This window comes from Pteropus vampyrus, unplaced genomic scaffold (assembly GCF_000151845.1).
Source record: "Pteropus vampyrus isolate Shadow unplaced genomic scaffold, Pvam_2.0 Scaffold11, whole genome shotgun sequence".
Classification (NCBI taxonomy): Eukaryota; Metazoa; Chordata; class Mammalia; order Chiroptera; family Pteropodidae; genus Pteropus; species Pteropus vampyrus.
Window position 1 is genome coordinate 7,114,585 of NW_011888792.1, and position 22,095 is coordinate 7,136,679.

At 30.7% G+C, this 22,095-nt stretch overlaps 1 protein-coding gene across 5 annotated transcripts in view; it reads right to left on the reverse strand.

Moving 5' to 3' along the window:
* Positions 1 to 2,487: 2,487 nt before the first annotated feature.
* Positions 2,488 to 22,095, reverse strand: part of TMEM161B (transmembrane protein 161B) — a 63,571-nt gene continuing 43,963 nt past the window's right edge. For 2 of the 5 annotated variants that reach the window (XM_023523184.1, XM_023523187.1), the window contains 7 exons: positions 14,177 to 14,290; positions 13,594 to 13,654; positions 12,957 to 13,097; positions 10,243 to 10,356; positions 6,163 to 6,337; positions 4,853 to 4,949; positions 2,488 to 3,758 (listed from right to left, as the gene is read on the reverse strand). In XM_023523184.1, coding sequence (XP_023378952.1) covers positions 3,481 to 3,758; positions 4,853 to 4,949; positions 6,163 to 6,337; positions 10,243 to 10,356; positions 12,957 to 13,097; positions 13,594 to 13,654; positions 14,177 to 14,228 — 918 coding nt within the window. In that variant the 5' untranslated portion in view covers positions 14,229 to 14,290 and the 3' untranslated portion in view covers positions 2,488 to 3,480. Of the gene's footprint in view, positions 3,759 to 4,852; positions 4,950 to 6,162; positions 6,338 to 10,242; positions 10,357 to 12,956; positions 13,098 to 13,593; positions 13,655 to 14,176; positions 14,329 to 22,095 lie in introns of all 5 variants that reach the window. The other 3 variants (XM_011377819.2, XM_011377829.2, XM_023523180.1) reach the window with 2 other exon arrangements.

Genomic DNA, 22,095 nt, shown 5'->3' on the forward strand with positions numbered 1-22,095 from the left:
TTTTGCCAAATGGGAAAAAGGAGAGGAGTAGCTATGCATAGGGAGTTATAAAGAAAACCACCAAATAAAAGAACAAAAAATAAAATAGAAAAATACAAACTCTCTGACCATTAAAGATATAAGTTCATCTAACAAACAGTTTGTAGCTGAAAGAGTCCCTTAGTAACAAATGATAAGCAGATGCACAGGTTATAGCTGGTTTTTTCTTTTTTTCTTATAAAGAACACAAAAATACTTGAAAATGTTTACCACTTTAAAGAAGGGAAAGACTGACAACCTTCTGGCCATCCTTAGTGTCCCTGTCAGAGTATTCATGGCATATAACCAGCATTGCCATAAACTCAAGGTATAGATATAATGAGATGAGTGGGAGTTAAAAGATGAGATTGTATGACTACCTGAGACACTGAGTTCAAGCTTTAGGATCATAAGTGTTTAAATCTGATTCTTTAAGCCACCTAAAGCTCTGTGAATACACAAGATGATCCACATTCAAAAATCACTTACCTTTATTTTGCTGAATAGAGCCATATACCATGATAGACCACTTTCAATAATGAGATGGCTCAGAAAGTATGTATGAATTCAGAGAATGTTGAGACCCCATGCTTTGCAGTACTGAGAATTTAATCTTTCATTTGAAAGAATACAATCTATCCAGTGAAGTTCCAATTATAGATTTCATAATGAATCCTACTTATTGCTTCCTGGATCTATCAATTCCATTAATGGATGAATATCTCTTCTGAATCATAACTCAAGAAGAAATGTCACTATTTTATCAATGATATTTATAACAGAAACAATAAGACAATAAGCCCATTCTACTTGGATGTATTGGTCATTTATACATAGCAAGTAGAGTTCTGGGGAAAATACCAAAGATAATCAACATGAATACAGATATTAAGATAAAATTATACGCTTTTCATTTCAGACAAACTAAACCAATGGGGTAGAAGGGAGAATAGAGCTCTGAGTTTTATAGTGCTATGGGCAGGGAGGGGGAGAAAAAAATGAATAAATTATCAAACAAAATTCCATAAATCATATAAAGTAAGATAACTGTTCCTAGTTAATTTGGCAAAAGTATATAATAGAACTGACCATTGGAGCATGTTGACTAGAGTCTAATATAAACAATAAAAGCATTCTACTGATATAACTTAGGCTATTAAAATATTATTTAGAATCATTTTGCAACATATACACATATCCAATTATGTTGTATAGTTAAAACTAATACAATGCTATATGTCAATTATATCTGAATTTTAAAATAGTATTTGGTTTACATAGAGTACAAACCCTTTTGCACTTAGAGAACATAATTCTTGGTACAAAGACAAGATGCATAATTCTTGGTACAAAGACAAGATGCATAAATAAAGCAGTTAGTAATTATAACCATCATTCTCTTCAAATTTGCTTTGAAAGGATAAAAAAAAAAAAAAAAAATCCAGTACTTAAATTAATGTGCAGCTTGTGTAAGTTCAGTATACTCAGGGAGAATTCAAGTTTAAAAAGAATAAATCAATAGTATTTTAGAAATACATGTTATTCCATCCACCCAATAATAAATTCTATGTCTCTTTCCCCCACATAAATCCACTGTATAATCTTTGAAACTCAAAATAGCTTTAATGTAATTTTTAAAATGTAGTTCTTTAATAAGAATAATTATAAATACCAGGTGAGATTCTTTTCAAGTCTAACATAAGAGCTTTCACATATAAAATAAATATCATACTTTGCTGTAATCTTGTTATAAGATCCTTATTTTAGTGATGCTGATTATCTCAAGGTATACTTGGAATACTTCTTTTGGATATACACATGAAGTATCATTAGGCTAAACTCACAATTCATTTCAACCAGACAGTGTTACCCAACTTAAGCACTTATTATTCAGACTTAAAATATCAGCTATTCCTAAAATATATAATCTACACTAAAAGATAGGAATTTGCTGTACTGAGATGATTCAAATGAAAGTGAACCACAAGCCTTGAAAGTAATTCTAAAAGAAGTTTCACAATTGCTTTCAATAGTAACGAAAGCACTGACACATAATATAGTTTCTAAATACAGTTATATGGAAGAATATTTATTTATAAACTACAATTTGTTTAAAAAAAAAAAAAGGCCTGTTTATCTCATCAATCTATAACTCTAACCCTTCGTTTTGAGTTTAGATGTAAAAAGCATGAAGAATATTACTATTTTTTAAAATGTCATTTAAAATTTTCAAATTATCGCAATTTCTGGACTATAAAATAAACATTTAATATTTCCAATTCTAGACACTACAAATGTAATACAAGTTCTAATTAATACAGATTTAAGTGATTCCTGTAGGCTTGTTGAGAGTGGGAAAGATTCTAATTTTGAAAATGACAGAAAAAAATTTTTTATTTGAGTGAAATCAACTATTTATAAAATATAACTGCTGTCACACAGGCAACACAAATAAATTGCTTGCTCTAATGAACTTTCAAAAATGCATTTTAATCTCATTCCAAAAAGAAAATTTCTAGATACAAATACATCTCATTCAATCATGTTTTAACATACATTCAGCAACTTAAAATATTATAAGAATTCAATATTTTCATCTTTTATAATCTCAATATATTATATATTTAATATATAATATATACAATACATAAAGGTAGTCAGCAGGAGTACAAAGTGACTTTTTAAAAGTCTGATCAATATTGATAAATATTTTTAGATTATTAAAAAGAACTATTTAGAATCATAAAATATGGGAGGCCCAAACCTAACAGCAAGATTTCAAATGTTCATATAGCCAATCATTTTGAAAGATTCCCTCAAGGTGAATAAAATACATTTAAAAACAATACTCTTGTTATTCTCAAGCAACAATACTTACAGATATTAAGCATGTACATCTATTAAATTTAAAATTACTATGCAGCTTTCTTTACTGTAATATACAGTAGCTATTGTTTCATTTCTGTTGGATTTGTTGTTGTTGTTTGAAGAGTGACTAACACATTACCAACAGAAGCGACTTTAGCTCCTTTCCCCCCTCTAAAACATGGCTCAGTTTGAAGATTGTTGTACAGGCAGCCATACGAATATTAACAGTACCTTAATACCACTAAGGGAAATCAATCAATAACTAGAGTTATTTGAAAAGTTTCAAAGACTGTTGGAGGTTTCTGTAAACCAAGGTAATCAGAAGTATTACACTTGTAGATAGTCCTCTCATATCAGTTAATACAAGGAGCTAAAATCCCAATGCCACAGTATAGCACTTAACAATCGATTCTGTAATTTTACATGTTATACCATTAATTCACCCTGAGAATACAGAGGAAGTATCTCAAACAGGATATTCCAATATATTTTTTTTTCTTTGTATTTGCTTTCTTCTGGTTTTTGTCAGCCCTTCAAGGGCACAAATATTTGAATCCAAAGCATGACTTGGATATCCTTTTTTGTAACTGAGATTCATGCCACAGTGAGATACTGGTGATAGAAAAGCCCAAAAAGGCTTGTAGAAAAGAGACAAGCGGCAATCCACCAGGTCAGAAAAGATAAAAGTCCTCGAAAAAGCAGAGGAGTGAAAATGTTTTTTAAGCTGCTCAGTGCCACTGTTATTTGTGTAACAGTTACCTTCATCTTTCCATCAGCAGAGGGTAAGTCAGAGTAAACAGAATTGGAAGGTAGACTAGTATCCACTGGCAAGGTAGAGAAAGATTCTGGATAAATGCCCCAGGAATGATTACCTGGAAAATTCAAGACACAAATAAGACTTGAAGGTTAACTAATTCCAAAGCTTTTTATTTAAAAAAATTAAATTCTTTAACTCATATTTGAAGTTAAGAATAAGAAATTTAGCGTTTGTTAAAAAATAAAATAAAATAATAATCTTTCTATATACTTGTTAAAAAAAGCACTTAATTTGACCAGGCTATAATCTGGCTTTATTAGTAAAAGCACGCACAAAAGCTACAAGTCTAATTTACTTTTAATAACTGCCAGATTTTAATAAAATCTGGTAAAATAAAAACAATTTGTTCCTTGTATAATGCATGAATCAACTACCTCTACTGGAGTGACAAAGACAGACTCAATAACTTCTTAGAATTCTTTTCTCCCTTAGAATAACAGAATAAATTTTTTCCTCAGAAACTAACTACGATTTCAATGTGAAAGACTATTAATAGCTTCTAGAAAATTTTTCATCATATACTTTCCAATGTTGGATAGGATATGAGTCACACAATATACAACTGAGCTACTCCTTTATGTTCCATAGATTCCTAAAGGACATTTACATCTATCATCAGCTCTATGGTACTTACTAAACCCACCTAAAGAATACTTTTAGTTCCTTTAGCTTCTTAAACCCTCACATTGGCACCAAGGGAAATGATCAATACCATAAATGACAGTTCTTGAACGACACCACACAGGGACTTGACAGCTTAGTGAACACACTTATAGAAGAACTTTGTTCCTCCATGGAGAAATCTTTATTTTTTCAATATAAATTTTCACCAAAGGATTCTATAATTCATATAAGTTTACAAGAACCTTGTAATAATTTCAATGTTAAACACTAACAAAATCTTAAATCCCTTTACAACACAAAATGGCTAAGATCAACAGTGCTCACTCAAGTTATTCAATAAATTTGGAAATTAATCTCTAGTAAATAATTCTTATAAGTAAAACATAACATTAGGAATCAATTTTTACAGCTAAAGTCTCCCATGTTTCCTTTTAAAACTTTTATGAAGAGAAACAATTTTAAGAGGCATATTTCTTTGTAGGTAACAAAAAGCATTATTAATTACAGGTAGAATATAAAACCTACCTAGTGTTTTTAAAAGCAGAGTTGTATGAAGAAGCATTACCAGAGGTGCCACATACTGCAGTGCAATGACACAAAGGTAATAAAAGACTCGAGCCACCTGCAACCAACAACATTCTTAAGTGTCTAATATGGCTGACATGTTATGAGTGATTTAAACTTTCATATAATTATCAAACTTAATTTCTTAAGAGACAAGTAATCTTTTCCTGCTAAGGAAGCTAAACGGTAATAAGTTTGCATTTCATTATAAATGTTCCTAAACTGATTTCAGAAGGCTCAGTTTGAAGATAAGTTTTTTAAAATGTGAAAATATTAAAATAGATACCTTAAAAATAATTAAGTGATTAATATAAATTGAACAAAATAACCACTAAAAGTCAAATGGTATATATTCACTTACATTTCAAATATAAAACAAAATGCTAAAATCTCTAAGAGATACCTAAAACATCAAACTAATAACAATAACTGGCAGAGTCATATATGAGCATAAACCCCTCGAAAATAAAAACATTAAATTATCAACCCATATGAATATATTTACTGAGGTCAATTTATAGAGTATGAAAATATACAAAAGGAAAAACAGAAAAGTTGTTTGAATCTTGATCAACACTCCTGACCTATAAATGTGTGAGTCAAAAACAGGACTCAATCCAATTCTCTAAGAAAAAAAACATGATCAGGTTATAAGTCCAGTCCATTACATTATAATGTTAAATATTTAACTTAATTCTTAACAATTTACAACCGAGTTACTCCTCTATGTTCCACAGATTCCTAAAGGAATTTACATCAATCGTCAGCTCTGTAGTACCTACTAAGCCCACTCAAATAATACTTTTAGTTCTTCTAGCTTCTTAAACTCCATTATATTTAACTTAATCCCCATTAAGTTAAATATTTACATTTCATGTTCAATACTTAGAATAATCTTAAAAGGAATAAATGTAGTCACTGAAACTAATATTTCTTACCCTTTAATTCATAAAGGCTAAACAATACGTTGTAATGTTTTTCAAATCAATTAGGGGGGTCTCATTTTAGTAACAGTAGACATATCACAGCTTTGGACCACCCAACTGTATGATACTTAAAACACTTATGGTAGGGAGAGGAACTGAGACCCTATTTTCTTCATTTAGCACCAAAATCAGATCAAGGTCTCTTTGGGTTCTGTCTGTTTAAAATTATCCTATTTATTTACAATAAGAATACTATGAAATAAAATGATTATTAAAGAAAACCAAATTTTTTTCTAATAACACACAGTATTTGCTATTTTTCATTTTAACTAGTTTAAAACTTACCATTTTCTGTAGCTCAACCGTACTTATTCGCCCTGCTTCTTTCTTCATCTGATCCACACATTTCTGGGCTAAGTTTAAATAAGCTTGCAGGTGACTACGCATCATGGCCAATCTCAAAGCACACAATAGGATTATTATCCAGAGTCGCAGAGTATCGAATGTAGCTTCTGTCATTCTACAGAGCAAAAAAGTTGACATGGTGCTCTCAAAGACCAAAATATTCTAACATGCTAGTTATATATGTTAATGTTCACCATATAAAATATAGGGAACCTGTACTTAGCTAGAGTTGGAGATGTAAAGCAAAAGTATCCCACCATCATAGACTTAACAATATAATACTTTCACTTGCATAACAGAACCAGATAAGTAAATGTATCATGACAGTAAAGTAGTAACAGATATCTAGAAGAAAAAAGTAGAGCAGTAATTGAGATCCTTTGTTTTCATTTACCCTTTTCCATGGGGGGGAAAAAACTGGCTGAGGAATGAAGAGATGTGGATGCTCTTAAACTGGAAATCAGAAGAAACAGGAGACTGCCTGTGGAACTCTCTAGTCAATGACCCATCTATTACTGGCTAGAGTTTTGTCTGATTATATATATATCTGCATAGGCTCTTTCAATCTGCTGAGTTCCTGACTGAGATCACTGGAAAAAAATCAAGATTCTGATATATTATGAAGAAAGCAGAGGACTCAGATTTCTCTCCAACAAGTCACTTAACCTGCTATGTGCTGAAGCTGGCTCAATTTCTGAGCAATCAGTCAAGGCTAAGGTAAGGACTCCACATGAAATGAATCCTTAGAACATTTTTTTCAGAAACTAGACTACTGGTGAAGGCTCCTTAAAGGACTTTAGAAAGAAGAGAATTTCTGATGTCCTTTTGGGGTTTAATGTTTTTAAAGGACCATAGTTTCTGCTTTGATAAAGTCACATTGTGAGTAATTTGAAAGTAATGACTAGACCATGCTTGGCATCTAGTCTACTTTCTAGCACATACCAGGTACTTAATATATGACTGTTGAAATGTGTGGAGTGATGTGCCAGAATAGGAAGACAAGGGTCTCCCTCAAATTTCTAAGACCTTGAGGGTAAAATATATGGCTATAAAGAAAAACAAATGGGAAAAGATAAAACACCTTATAACACTCCTCCTCCAAACAGTTTCATTATCACCTCTTCCTTCTGTCCAGTTTTAAGTACCTAGGAAAGGAACTAAAATATAGAAGTTGCCTGGGGCAATAAAGTTGAACAGTACAGGAAAGAGAAAAGGCAGAGAGGAAGATGTAGAAGTGTATACTTTTGTTTGAACTATTTATGAAATGGAGGTCAGAAATGGGGATGGAACAAAGGCTTTATTATGTGTAGGCTCTCTTGGTTTCCTTTTTACAAAGTCATGAGTGCACATGGATATAAAAATTCCAATGGAAAAGAACTGTTGGCTAGGAAAGATAAAGGCATAACTTTTTATCCACACATTTCAACTATATTGAACAATGAGTGTAAGGAGACAGTCACGTGAGATAGTACACAAGATGCCAAGGCCATCCACAGCCTTGAAACTTTCCAGGAGGCCTACAGACAACTGTGCTCCCTGGAGTTGTGCAACAAGGAGGCCTGACTGGTGGCATCTTGAAGACAGCTATTCCATAGGTTGTGAGGGTGCTAGATAATAGGAATGGAGGCAATGGAATAAAGCAGTGTATCAAAAAATATTGCTCAATTTTGAGCAGTTCAGGATTTAGAATAATAGTCATTAAACTGTACCTTCTTATTCAGATTATTTAACTAACTTTATAAATATCTTGAAATTGATTTGATGGGATATCTCAGGAAGGCTGAGCTGGGATAAAATGCATAGGTACAGAATAGGCAGAAGACATTTCTCCAAAGTCCTGAAGCCATTCTAGGTTTCACCATATATGTTTTCCTTTGGTTTTCTTCTTATGAGGTCATGAGTACACACTGACTCTGTTTACCCACATTTTATTATTTTGATGCTAAATCAGAACACATGGATGGATTAAAATATATTTCTGGGTTGAAACTGCACTATAACCATTTAGTCCATGTTACATATGAAGAATGCCACTCGTTTCCTCCTTCAGCTCATTCTCTTTGATTAGGGCATTCTTTCTCAATTTACCACATATACTTCGAATTTTAAACAAAAAATAAAAATCACAACGTAATGGTCTGACAAAGACTAAGGTGAAGCAGAGACAAGGCTGTAATTGTGTTGGAATTGCTTATGAAACAGGTCAAAAATGGAGATAGGACAAAGGAAACAAAGCTATAGGAAGAGGGTTCTAGGTCTTCATACACAATGAAAATTTTCCTATAATTTAATATATACCCAAGTGAAAGAATTCCTTATCCCCATTTCCTTTAAGTGTAGGAATTTGTACTAATTGCTACTAATCTGCACAAAGTTTAGTAAAGCTGAAAATGAGAAATGAATATTGGTATAACTACCAAATGCTTTATATATTCCAAATCTGACTGAATAACCTTAGCCAAATCATTTAATTTCTGAGTCCGTTATTTCATCTATAAAATGAGAACTGTAATCACAAACAGAATTACTATAAGAACATATAAAAAATGTAAAGTATCAATACCTGATACATAATAACTGATGTATGATGAATACATCATAAATACTGGGTTACCTTGTTTTTCTAATTAAACTAAGGCAAATATAAAGTCAGAGAACATAATTATAGGAGCATAAAATCCAACTGCTATGACAAAGCTTCATAGAAGGACTGGGAATGCTTTCAATATCAAAGACATGAGTTAGAAGTTTCTCTGAGATTTTGTCTATAACTCTAAGATCCTTAGGATATACTTTTAAACATTTAGTGAATCTGTCAAGTTAAAATTAACATTAAAGCATACTTGTGTGGAGAAAAAATATTACAACTTCTATAAATACTTCCCTAGTTCGATAAGACTAATTAAAAAAAAAAAAAAAAAGTCATGGTCATCACTGATTATATACTCCAAGACAAATTTGTATCAGAATCTAAAAGAAAAATATAATGTAAAACTATGTATTTTATACTGTGGAGTCAATGACTAGTCAGGTTTTCTATTTAAAATTTGATAAGGCAAAGCAGTGAAAGGAACATTTATTAAGCACTTACTTCCAGCTGGTTACATTACATATGTTCTTTCATTTAATTCCAATGATAACTTGGTGAAGTAGATACTATTATCTTCATTTTCCAGATGGGGAAACAGAGGCTCAGGAAAGTTAAATAATTTTCTTCAAGTGACAGTTTTAGTGAAGATCAGAAATGGGGTTTAAACCAGCTCTGTCTGAATTTTTCTATTATTCTAACATAGTTCCACAAGGCTAATGACTTAACATATAGTTATTAATGCCTTTTAAAAAATTGTTTCTATGTTTCCTTATCATCTTCTTTTGTTAAAATATAGTTGCTTAATGGGGAAATATGATCTAATATTAGATAATAATGTTAAGGCATTATTTTTTAATTTTGATAGGTGTATAATATTGCTATGTAGGAAAATGTCATTTTTTAGAATTGCATACTAAAGTAATTAGGAGTGAAAATGTTATGCCTCTAATTTATTTGAAAAACTACATCCAAATACAAAACAAAAACAGGATGAAGCAAATATGGGAGATGTTAATAACTATTATAGGGGCTTCATATGTGACTTTCCATTTATACTTATTTATTCCTCCATAATTTTCACAATTAAAAAATAAAAAATGCACAAAGTATCTTAAAAATAGGTACAATGACAGTAGAAAAATGTCAGATAACAGCTAACAACTGTTCAGTAAGTGAGAAACTTGCAAGTGTATAAGATAATATTAATGCAGGGTAATAATCATTCACATTTATTAATGAAGATCACAGAAGATTAAATGATGACCTGAAGCTTCAATTTTATGACACATCTTTTAGCACTTTTATTAATATTTTAAAAATACAGTGTCCTGATATTCTCCTTGAAAAACTTATATACACTATATAACATTTTGGAAACAGTTCAGATTACATAATGAAACAAAAATTAGCCCTCAAATACCCATACTTACAATGGGACACTTTCTTTACCCAATGGTGGGTTCATAATGTAGTCTTTGGTGATTGGTTTTACCCAGAGCAGAACCATAAATAAAGGTGCCAAGAAGTTGATATGAAGTAATGTTCTGAAAGTATGTAAGAAATAAACATAAAAATCCAGAAACAAAATACACTAATAAACTACATAAACTTGGGACTACAAAACAAATATGAAAACTTATTTTCAGTTATTCTATATTTAAGGTACTACTGTATCATTATTTTATATTTTCATTATCACTTAACACTGATTTGACCCCTTGAAAAAATACTTCATTATCTTAATTTTTCAGATGAGAACATTTAGATCCAGGAAGGTTAAACGACTTGCTCATAGCAATATTTCAGGTTAGAGGCAGATCTAGCACTAAACTTTAAATCTGTTCAATTCAATTCTAGTGTTCTTTAACAATGTCCTGTATCTCCCTGATTTAACACACAGGTACTTAAACGATTCTCTAACTTTTCACAGTCAATCAATCCAATGGATTCTCAGTATACAGGAGTTATCTTTTGATACTTTTTCTTGTAGCTGAAACAAAATGCCTCATTATTTATAAATAAGAGACAGTAATTAGCAAGGTCCATTATCCTAGGAGGTGTGTAGCAAGTGGAACCTATTGCAACAACTTATAACTCAGGAACCTTCCAATATATAATGATCATATATATTGTTTTAATTACATTGCTAAAATCATAAGTGGTTCACATATTTTTGTATCTTCTTGAATATAAACATACTGGAAATTAATTTTCCTACCCTTTACAAACCAAGGAAATTTACATTACTCCTAACAAAGCAATATACCTAATATAGCAAAAGGTTTTAGGTATGAGCTATAACATCGTTAACTCTTGTCCCAAGTTTGTACCCTACAGAGACGTATGACTAGTAGTGATTTTTCTTATTTTAGAAAAAAGACAAATTCTTCAGATTATTTTATTACCAAGTACTTTCATTATCAACCATGATGAAGGGTTTTAAACACACACCACCCTTAAAATATCATTTCAATGCAAATGATAGTAATCTATGTGAGGAAACAAGAGGCTGGGTCAAGAAACCATGAACACCTGACAGGGATAGGTGGAACTGTGGTTCTAAGTTCTGGCATTAAAGTAAATATTAGTGCCTGGCCACAGAATGCTGCTCTTTGTGACAGTCATGCTACTCCCACAAGAGAACTAGCTTGCCCATACCCCTATATCAAGGCAGAGTGCAACAACACAATGGGAGCTACAGTAAAATAAAATACTGTAAAATACAACAAAATACAATACAATAAAATAAAACTCAAAATCCCCAAGGGGAAAAACCTTAAAATAGCCAAGTTTTACGAAGAGGACACTAAAATGTGGCTCTACCCCACCCCAAACCACCACTAAATGTTTTAAATGTTTTTATAAAGTAATTCTTTCATTTCATAGGCTGGGTAAACCATCGGGTGCAAGGAAGAAAGCAGCGGTATTAGATACGCAGTGTTGCTAGGGAACACTCTAGTATTGAGGAGCAGCCCACAGCGGTTTCAGTAGCTGGTACAGGGCTCCCCTCCACCCACCCTTTCAGCTTATTTAAATCATAACACTGGGGTTAAAGGACTGAAGTGTGTGTAGAGAGGAGTGAGAAACAGGTTTTGTTTTAAAAGAAGCCATTAGAGAAGATGGTAGGAGGGAGGCAAAATGTAGCCACGAGCATGCTGAGTAAGAGGAGAAAAAGAGGGATGGAGTGTACTGGGAGGTGAGAATAAGTAAATACACACATAAAGCATATGTAAAAAAAAAAAAATGGAGGTAAGGAAAAAATAAGACAGTCAAAATTAAAATAAAGGAAAATGACTTAGGTAAGAGAGATAAGAACGTAAGATTAGAGAATCGGTATCATTAAGGTATGGCGTTTTAAAGAACGGAAATCACTAAGAGAAACTTAATGACTATAAATACATGTATCAAAAAGGACTATTCTCAACTTGAGCTTAACTGCAAAACAAAAAGATGAGATGGGAATTTGAGTCTAGATATGAGTTGGAGATATTCTACCAAGGTGTCTACGGCAACAGAAAAATATCTGTGATGACCACAAAGAATATAGTAAATGGGCTTTGAACTATATGTATATATATATATACTTTTTTTCTATTTGAAAACTAAAAATTTAATAGTTAAAAGTAATCTATATTTGATATTATATGGTATTAGCAATCCCCAAATAAAACAATGTATATTTTAATGAGTCTTACAAATATATCTGTATACAGATTTCACTCTCAAAAAAATTTTAAAATATTTTCAATAAAAGTATCAATTTAAATAAATTTATATAAAATTTAAATAAAATATTTTAATTAAGATGTTCTGCTTTAAGGAAATTTATATAGATGCTTAGTTCAGTGTAGAGATTACAATATCATAAAATTCACCTGAGTTAAAAAGAACTAAAATATTGATTTTTCCATTTTAACAAGTAAAACGATTTTGTAATTGATGTTGTATTTTTTGAACACAGGACTTAAAATTTTAAGTGAATAAAAGAAACTTGCTTATAGTGCAAAGAGAAAGTAGTGTGACATTAAACGATTATTCATTAATTTTCAACACAACAATTTATGATTTCATTACAATAATATACCTTCATTAAGATGGAAAACATATATTTATCTGCATGTGCTTATGTACATTTTCCGCTTACTGTGTAATTTTTTCTGTTGCCAAATTCAGGGCATCCAGATGCATTTGAGCCAGCCGTAATCCAGGAAATGTCAAAAAAGCCCCAATGAGTGAACAGAAAATAGCCAGGAAAAATTTGAAAGTAAGTTTTGAAACAGGACTCCTAAAAATAAAATTTTTAAAAAGCTGATAAATTTTTAGAGTTAACTTTATAGGAATTTCCTTTCTTCTAATCAATTACTTTAAAAACCGCAATAACAATAGTACAACGTAAATGTCTACAAACTGACTGTTCTTATTCAATTACCTATAATGGGTTTTGGTGAACTGTACAGTAAACCAGGCATTCTTTAGCCACATTTGTAACAATCCAACCTACATATTAACACAGAATTTGATATATCACTCAGATATAAATTTAATTTTAATCTCTGGTGGCAGAGGAACTAAATTAAATCCAAGCAAGAATTCTATGAAAGAATTCTATATACAAATGTAAAAATTACGAGTAAGAATATTTCTAAAAATGACAGTTCTACTTGGAAAAAAAACTCTTTTCACTGATTAAAAATAAAGAACTACTTAATAACAAATGCTATTTTACTAAAAATAGAAAAAAATTTAAATTTAAATCATGCTTAATATTAAAAAAAACTTACTGAGATTCTAAACCTTGCTTTTCAAGAAACTGCATCGCACTGTCTGAAAAATTTGTAAACCCTGTAGGGGAAAAAAAATTACTCTTATCACAGGAGTAAAATACAGGATCTATCTTTGGAAATAAAACGCTGGAAAACAGAGCATCTTAAATTTTGAAGTGACTAGTTTAGCTCTTTCATGTGCTAATTAGTATGCCATAATGCAATAAAATTTGGTTATTAGCAGGAATAGTCTTTGAAAACACTCCTTTGATATTTGTATATTCCATGAGTGTGCATAAAATTTGCATTAAGAATTGCATTTTTATCTATGTGAGTAAACTTTAGCATTACAGAAATTTCTTTAACTGTAAGGAAAAATGGAGAGGGAGCAATATTTCTGGAAAAAGTTAACAAAAAAACATCTAAAAGAAAAAAGGAGGATCTTAATAATAAAGGTTAATTATTTAGAACATTACAGAACATGCGCTTCAAACCTAATTTTAAAAACTTATCAGATATAAAACTTACTTAAATATTGAAGTCAAAAATATTAACACTAGATAAAGGAAAACTGATTTTTATAGTTGTATGAAATTATTACCTGTTTCAAGTCCAAATTCCAGATAATTTTCTGTTACAATCAAGACTGCCATTGCTTTCACGAAGAAAAAAAATCCAAAGGTAACACAGACTGATCTTTCACCACCATCTTTTACTTTAAAATAGTGTGTAGTTAATGAAAATAGAACTTTGCTGCAGAAGGAAAAGTTCAGGAAAAAAACCACAAATAACTTTATGGGAGTTAAACACAACCATCTTTACAGGAATTGAACTCCAATAAAATCTAACTACATTTATTTTGATTCTACAACATGTTTATCTACAAGGTAGCCATTGGAAGAAAGTGAAAAACTCATGAAAATCTAAAGTCTTCCAGGACATAGGACATAAAAATGAAGCAAATCTAAGTGAAGTTTATAATATTTATAATTAATGAAAAATGCACATACTCTCATTAAGCTGTAATTAGAAATGAATGTATTTCTAGTTTTTCTGACTCAAATTTTATTAGAAGGTCATTAAAATAATTTTATAAAATAGGTTCTTGGTGACATGAAAAGCCAAGGTGGAGGTTATATTAGGGAACTATCTTTTGTTGGGCATGTCTGTCAGGTAGTTTATATTTAGAATTAAATACAAATGCACACGAATCATAAGAATCATCTGTAAATCATTCAACAACTCAAAACTTGAGAATTACTAATAGCCACTGGTAAACTGTGGTATAAAAACTAAGTATCTGGGATCACCGTTTCACCGTATGATTAAACAAAAACCTGTAGAGAAATAAGTTCCAGTTGAGTACAAAAAAACAGTCAAAGGTTTGACATGCTGATCTATTAAAAATTAAAATATTTTAATTTTATATGAAAACATTAAACATAATTTTAGCCGAACTCCTCACAAACTGATCAAATCAAGAGCAAATCAGTGGATGATCTAAACTAGAACCCAGATTTCCACTGTATTGAATTGTTCTCCTTGAAAACATAAATCCAAACAAAATAGGGTTCTCGGCAAAAACAAATCTAGGAAAGCAACTTTTACATAAACTATATAGCAAGCATGAAAAATAATAACAGCTGTCATTTAGTACTTGCCAAGTACTACGCATTACCAATTAACTCATTTCAGTCTCACATTAGCCAGCTATTATCATTACTTTATAGATTTTTAAAAACTGTGGCACAGAGAAGTTAAGTAACTTGCCCAAGATCACACAGCTAGAATTGAGGCCATTAGAATTTAAATCTAGGCAGTCTGAATTCAGGGTCTGTTCACTTAATAATTTATTATACTATCTCTACAAAACTGTATATCACAGCTAAGTTACATGGCAGTTTAGCAGTCACACATGAAACCTTTTAAAAATAGAGCTGCCATGACAGAAGTAAATAGTTCAAACGTTCTAACAATCAGAGGAATTCTTATTCAGGAATGATTGGTCAAGGATAAGGACTCTCATCCATACTCCTTAAAAAAAAGCTGTCTTTTGTCGCCCTATTTAAAAGGGGTTAATAATGTTATTACTCATTTTTTATTATTAGGATATTAACTAGGATACTGGATATAAATGTATTGTCCTGGTGGCTCTAGCTACAGGCATCTGCCCTAAGTTAGCCAACTTGAAGGTAATAAAGATAGATGACTTTTTGGCATCTTTCAAATGGAACTTAAAAATGGAATACACCTCTGCAATACTATAAACTCCATGGTATCAAGGATTCGTCTTTTGTTCACTGTAGTTAGAGGACCAGGAAATGCCTGGCACATAGTAGGTACTCAAACAACTGATGAATAAATTTTGCCATAGAAATGTTTTACACAATAGTTTAGGTGAGCTGAAATAGTGCTAATTCTATACCTTAATGGTAAATAGACCTTTTGAAGTATGATATCAAAAGTTTCCCTGGGATAATATACTCTAAGTAGAAAACAATATACAAAAGGTTTTAGACTAAAAGCTGTTTTTATTGTTGGTAATAACAAATACAAGTTATTTACCACCCATAGTTATAAATTTAAAGGATTTTCTGGGTTTTATAAAGGCTAAGGCTTTGTTTTCCTAAGGCTTATTATGAATAGTTTCCCCTTTAAAATGTCAAAAAAAAAAAAAAAAATACAGCGCATAGAAATAGCTCATCTTTACCAACCTATTCCTGGGGCAACCAGGCCCCCAGAACAGTGTGTGATGGCAAGTATCTTTATTAACTTCCTTTAGTCAAGCATCTCATTTTTCAGTATCATCCCTTTCTTGCTTTTCACTGTTCTCATCTGTTAATTCTAGCTAAATAAGCTCCCTTTCACAAAAATCTCTCTTATTTTGCTCAAATACTATGATTCAAGATACTTTCTCAAATTTGTTTTCCTAATTACTTATTAGCAGTATTATTATGTTCCTTGAAAAAATTATGGTCTTGTATACTACAGACCAAATGAACTTTCATGGGCTAATCTTGGCAGGAGGAGGGGGGTCATTTATTTCTGTAAAAAAAGATTATTTTATTTCCAAGCATTTTAGAATACAATCTACATGTAAGTTGGAGGTACTCTCTAAAATCTGCTGTTCAAGGAATTAGTTTTGACTGTTTAATATATTCCTTTATAGACTATTATGATATTACTTATAATGCTACATTCTATAAAAGTACCTGATTTGCTTCTAAGACAAGACAAAACCAGATAATGAAAAGCTAGATATAACCTCTGAAGTTTTTGATAAAAAATACCTCTGCGTGTCTTCTATTTGCTGTAATTACAGAATATATGCTCTAGGCTACATATATCTAGAAATACATATATAGAGCTTCAGCATACACCTTCTGAATACATTTACTAGATATGTTACTTTCACTCTTAATGTCTTCTTATATTCATAACTCAAGTTACATATATATACATACACACATATATAAAATGGTCAAGTATTTGAACAAATTACTTCTTTAATGTAAGAAATAAGACTAATAAAAAAAATGCCATTGGTTTACAATTATGACCTCCATCAAATATTCACCACCTTAACACAAAGTTATCTTCCTCAGTTTAACTCTGCAGTACTCTGGTTACAGCACAATATGGAAATCTGAAACTCTACTGAAGTAAAAAGGCTAATCCATATAATAACAGATGTCAGTTTTTCTATGATATTGAACATTAAGGGAAAGGAGAGGCTAAATTATTTTTATAACAAGAAAAATAAATCCTCAATAATATTCTGAACTTTATTGTATAAGTTTTCCCTAAATATATTTGTCAATTGTCTTATTTTGCCAAATAACTTCTAAGTCATTTATAAGCAATAAGAGTATACTGCATCACTGCAAAAGCTGGCATGATTTTGTAATATTAAGCGTAAATAGGACTGTCGAATTAATAGGATATCAAGTTCAATCAAAACTATTAATGGGGGTTTAACAAAGCACATGTAGTTTCCATGTCGTTTTAAGATGGAATGTGAATATTTTAAAACTTTTCCACAATTTAATCATGTTCAAGCTACCACTTTTTTTTTATAAGAATATAATTAATTTCAGAGTTTTTACATTTTTGCCCTCGTGTCCAAGACAAATAATAGTAGTCTACAGCTGCTTTAATGTAAAAAGACTTTCCAATTTTAAAATTACACAATTTCCAAAGGAAAAAATTTATGAAGACTATGAATCCAGGATAGGATTCTGATAGTTACTTGTCTCTAGTGCAAGGCGATAAAGGCAGGACCTGCTCCACCATTAGTGCAAATCAATCCCATTAACCTAGGTGAGAATATATTGTTGTTAATGAAGGATTGTAATGACAGGAGCCAGCTGTGTGTGCAGGCAGAAAAAGAGGTTACAAAGCATTAACCTAAACCATTTTGCATAATCTAAATTCTTGGAATAGTTTTCAAATTAAAAAGGAAATAAAAACATTGTAGTTTAAATTTGCATTATGATTTATTTAGTAGTTCAATTAACAAAGAAAAACTACAAAGTTAAGACTATGTTTAAACTTTCTAACTTCCCATATACATATTAGTCTACTAAACAATTATTTTTAAAACTATGCAATTTTAAAAAGTTATTAATTTTACTTGGATATAATTCTTAATTGTGTTTAAATCTTTTAGCCTTTTCCATAAAAATGTAATCTGAGGCACAAAGGATGGCAGCTTAAGAAAGAAAAATCCTCGCCATAATTGATGAATCAGTGGTATAAGCACTGTATTTAAAAATATGAAGATTTTTGAAAACCAGAATAAACAGCTAAAAAGTATCAGAAGTGGCAAGGGGATAGGTTAGGGGACACTTAGTTTTTCATACACCACTTTTAGTACTTTTTTGTCTAACATTTTAGAAAAGTCAATCTAGATTTTAATAGTTTTGATCTACAATGAACCCACCACTCTAGAAAAAAGTTTATTACGCCCTGGAGTTTAACAGATCTTAAATTACAAATTTGCAGTATAAAAGTACTTATGTTTGTTTTACTAACCTTTTCAATCTCATGCACTATTATTTCCACATCCCATGAATTAAAATATAATGAATGTTAATGATGATTAATAATAAACCAACTGTTAGAAATGTTTCCCATGCTTGTTAAATACTATTACAAAATGTTAAGATTTCAATATAATCTAGTCCATCACTGGCAAAGATCCGATATTACACCCAGAATAGAACAAGTACTTAGTCTGTTTTATAGAGAAGTAAACAGGCAGCTTTTCTAACTAGAGTTATATTCTCCCCACAAAGGCACTGGGTATTTTCCAGCAATACCCAGTGCCTACCAATTTGTTCCTGGTCAAGTTGAGTTAAGCACAGATTTGCTGAACCAATTCAAGTCTATTTTGGGACTCTATTTCGTACAATCATCATCATGTTTCAACTCAAAACTCAACTGTTGTTCTACCAAACTTTTAGAGCAACATGTATTTTTTTTCCATTTATATATAATAAGCCCAAATAGTAGTACATGGTAGTAGACTAAACAAAAATCTCCTAAGACAGACTTTTGTTAGCATCAGAAATATCAGAATATAAATCTGGCTTCCTGAGAGAAAGAACTAACCACACTTATGGTATCCTATCCTATTTGGAGTTCCTCGCTGACAATTGTAATAACCTTATTTTGAGATCACTTATAGAGACCTTCTTTCTGTACTAGGTAAGACAGTAATAAAATTTCTTATTGAGCTACTTATTAAATTTCTCTAATATTTCTACAACAAATTGTTTGGAATAAACAAAATCCTTTTATGCTCTAATCCCATAAATATGCTTATTAACAATTTATTCACATAGAGAAACTATGCCTAAAATACTAGAGTTTTCAAAATAAAATTTTTCTAAATTATTTCCTTTAAATCTGTTCTTTCTTCATAAATTGTCCACAATTTTCAAGTAAATTAGATATTTTCCCCTTCTATACATAAATACAATCTGTTAATGTAAATCAACATTATACCAAAATAAGCCTTCTATTATTTACAGATATGTATAACAAAAAACCCTTACTAGGTAAAATCATGACATTTATTTATTTATGACTTAGTGAAAATAATGGTCAAGTACCCTAACCAGGGGTAAACTAGTCCCCCTACCTTTATCCTGCTATTATTTTCATGGATAATTCTGTAAGTTAAGACTCATAAAGATTATAGTAATAGTCATACTTCATATGCAAAACTACTGATGCAAGTAGTCATTTTCTTTTAATAATTTTTTTCCCTTGTTAACCCCTCAGTCCTAGCTAAATGGACCACCTACTTTAAGTGCTAACTTATTTTGCTTTATATTACAAAATCTCAACCCAATGTTAGGGGTAGGATAAATTTTTTCCTGCTACATGGCTAATTTTTTTAAAGTTTTATTTTAATATCAACAGTTTTTGTAATTGGAATTTGGCCATAATTTATAGACACAGATATAAAAATTACAATAGGAAAGAAAAATCATGGATAGGTTGAAAGATTTACTCAGTAAGACATATTTATATATTATTATATTGTATATAGGGAGAACTGATATACTTATCTTCAAGCTTGAGATAAAAGCTTTCAAATGATCAACAGGCTGAATTTTTAGTTCTAAAATGGCAAACATCTCAGACCTAGGATAACAAGTTAAATAAAATATACTTATCAAGGCACTAATATGTTCCAACTTAGTTTGTATTTACATTGCTTTAAAAACCTAACTCTTATATTCAAAAATGTCTCCTATACTCTAACATTTAAAAACTATTTGAAGATATTTTATCAATGCTTTTTTGAGAAAAAAATAGAATGAGATCATATTCCAAGAAATATTTTGTTGCCAATATACAAATCTAATGAATAGTATCCTAAGAAATAAACAGAGGTTTTCTGAAGTTTCTCAAAATTTCACAAAATTTATGATTAAGTACTTTTAATGTAAATTAAGTTCTTCTACTTTGTTAAAGATTATGTTCTTGTTTTTGCTTCCAACTAACAATAAAAAATGTTTTTTTCAATTCAAATGGTTAAACCTCCCACATTTATTTTTCCATAAGAAAAGGCAACCAAAATGCCCAAAATGCCCAAAATGCATTATGCTGTGCTTTCTCACTGCAAAAGAACCTGAAACTCTACCAAGAACCTGCTACAGTGTCGTATGTATGCTGAAACTAACAATAAAACACATTAATTCTTATGACCCAGTAAATTGAATCCTTTTAAAAATAATCTGATCTTGACTTCCAATGTCAAAAAAAAAGATAATTTTTAACTGAAATATTTTTTATATTTTCTTCAAGATGAAAGTTTAATTCATATATCTTAGTTAAAAAAAACAAAAACAAAAACAGAACTTAAAATTCTCTCAGCTATAGATAAAAAACTATTTATACACATGTGAAACCCACCCCACAAAGTTTATAGCCAGCCAGCCTCAACTACCCAGACTATGGAAGGAAGTAACAGCCAAAGATTTTTAAAAGCATAAAACACAGACTTTATTTAAAAATAAAAGCAAGCAGGCAAGCAAACAACTATTAACCAACCTCCTGGATTAAAATAAAGCAAAACAACAAAAGGGTAGCCTCAACAGAAAAATGACCACTTCCAAGCTTAAACAAAAAAAGTTATACATAATTATAAATTAATAAACAGAAATATAATCCTATTTCCCAAGTTAAATTCCCTATATAATGCTAGGTTTCTGCCTTGAAAGGTGAATAATTTGGCAGCAATAATGTCACAGAAGATATCTAAAAGTTTATAAAAGGAACAAGCTTTGACACATGCTATCTAAAATTTTCAAGACAAAACAAGCACCTCGGCTCAGAGTCAACAGCTTTGACTCTGTTTCTTTCTCACTAGGAGACCTGACATATTATGTAGTTCATTACAGGGTTTAGTGTTTTATTTTCCTTATTAATCTAAAGCAGAATATTTTTGTAAAGTAAGAGTACAGTAATTTAGAATATTTTAAGAAATTAGAAAAGGTGACAAGTTGCACTAGTTTGCTGTAGTTGTCTATTTCTAACAGCAAATACAGTATTTAAGTTATAGACTTTAATTTACAAATCTACATATGGAACTGAATATTTAACACAGAAAACCTTAGAATTTATTTCAATTTAAATCACTCACGGCTTTTTGTTTTGTATAATATTTGCTTGTCTGGAGACCAAGGCGAATTAAAATTTTAAAACACAGTCTTAAAAACATACATAATAGGGTTTTGTACCTGAAACCATCCACATTGTAAACTACAAGCGCTATGGAAATGTGACTAATGTTCCAGTCCTTTAACCAAATATAATAGGACTACTGAGCAGCTTTATCACTTTGTAGAATGGCTTTCTTCTCACTCAAATTCATGTAATTGACTCAATATTACTCTATGATACAGCTTATTCATAAGAATAGGTTCTTTTTCTAAAAAAAAATAAAACTGATTGTAGAGTATGTTAATTTTTTAAAGTTTTACTTCCACCAAAGGATTTGTTGTT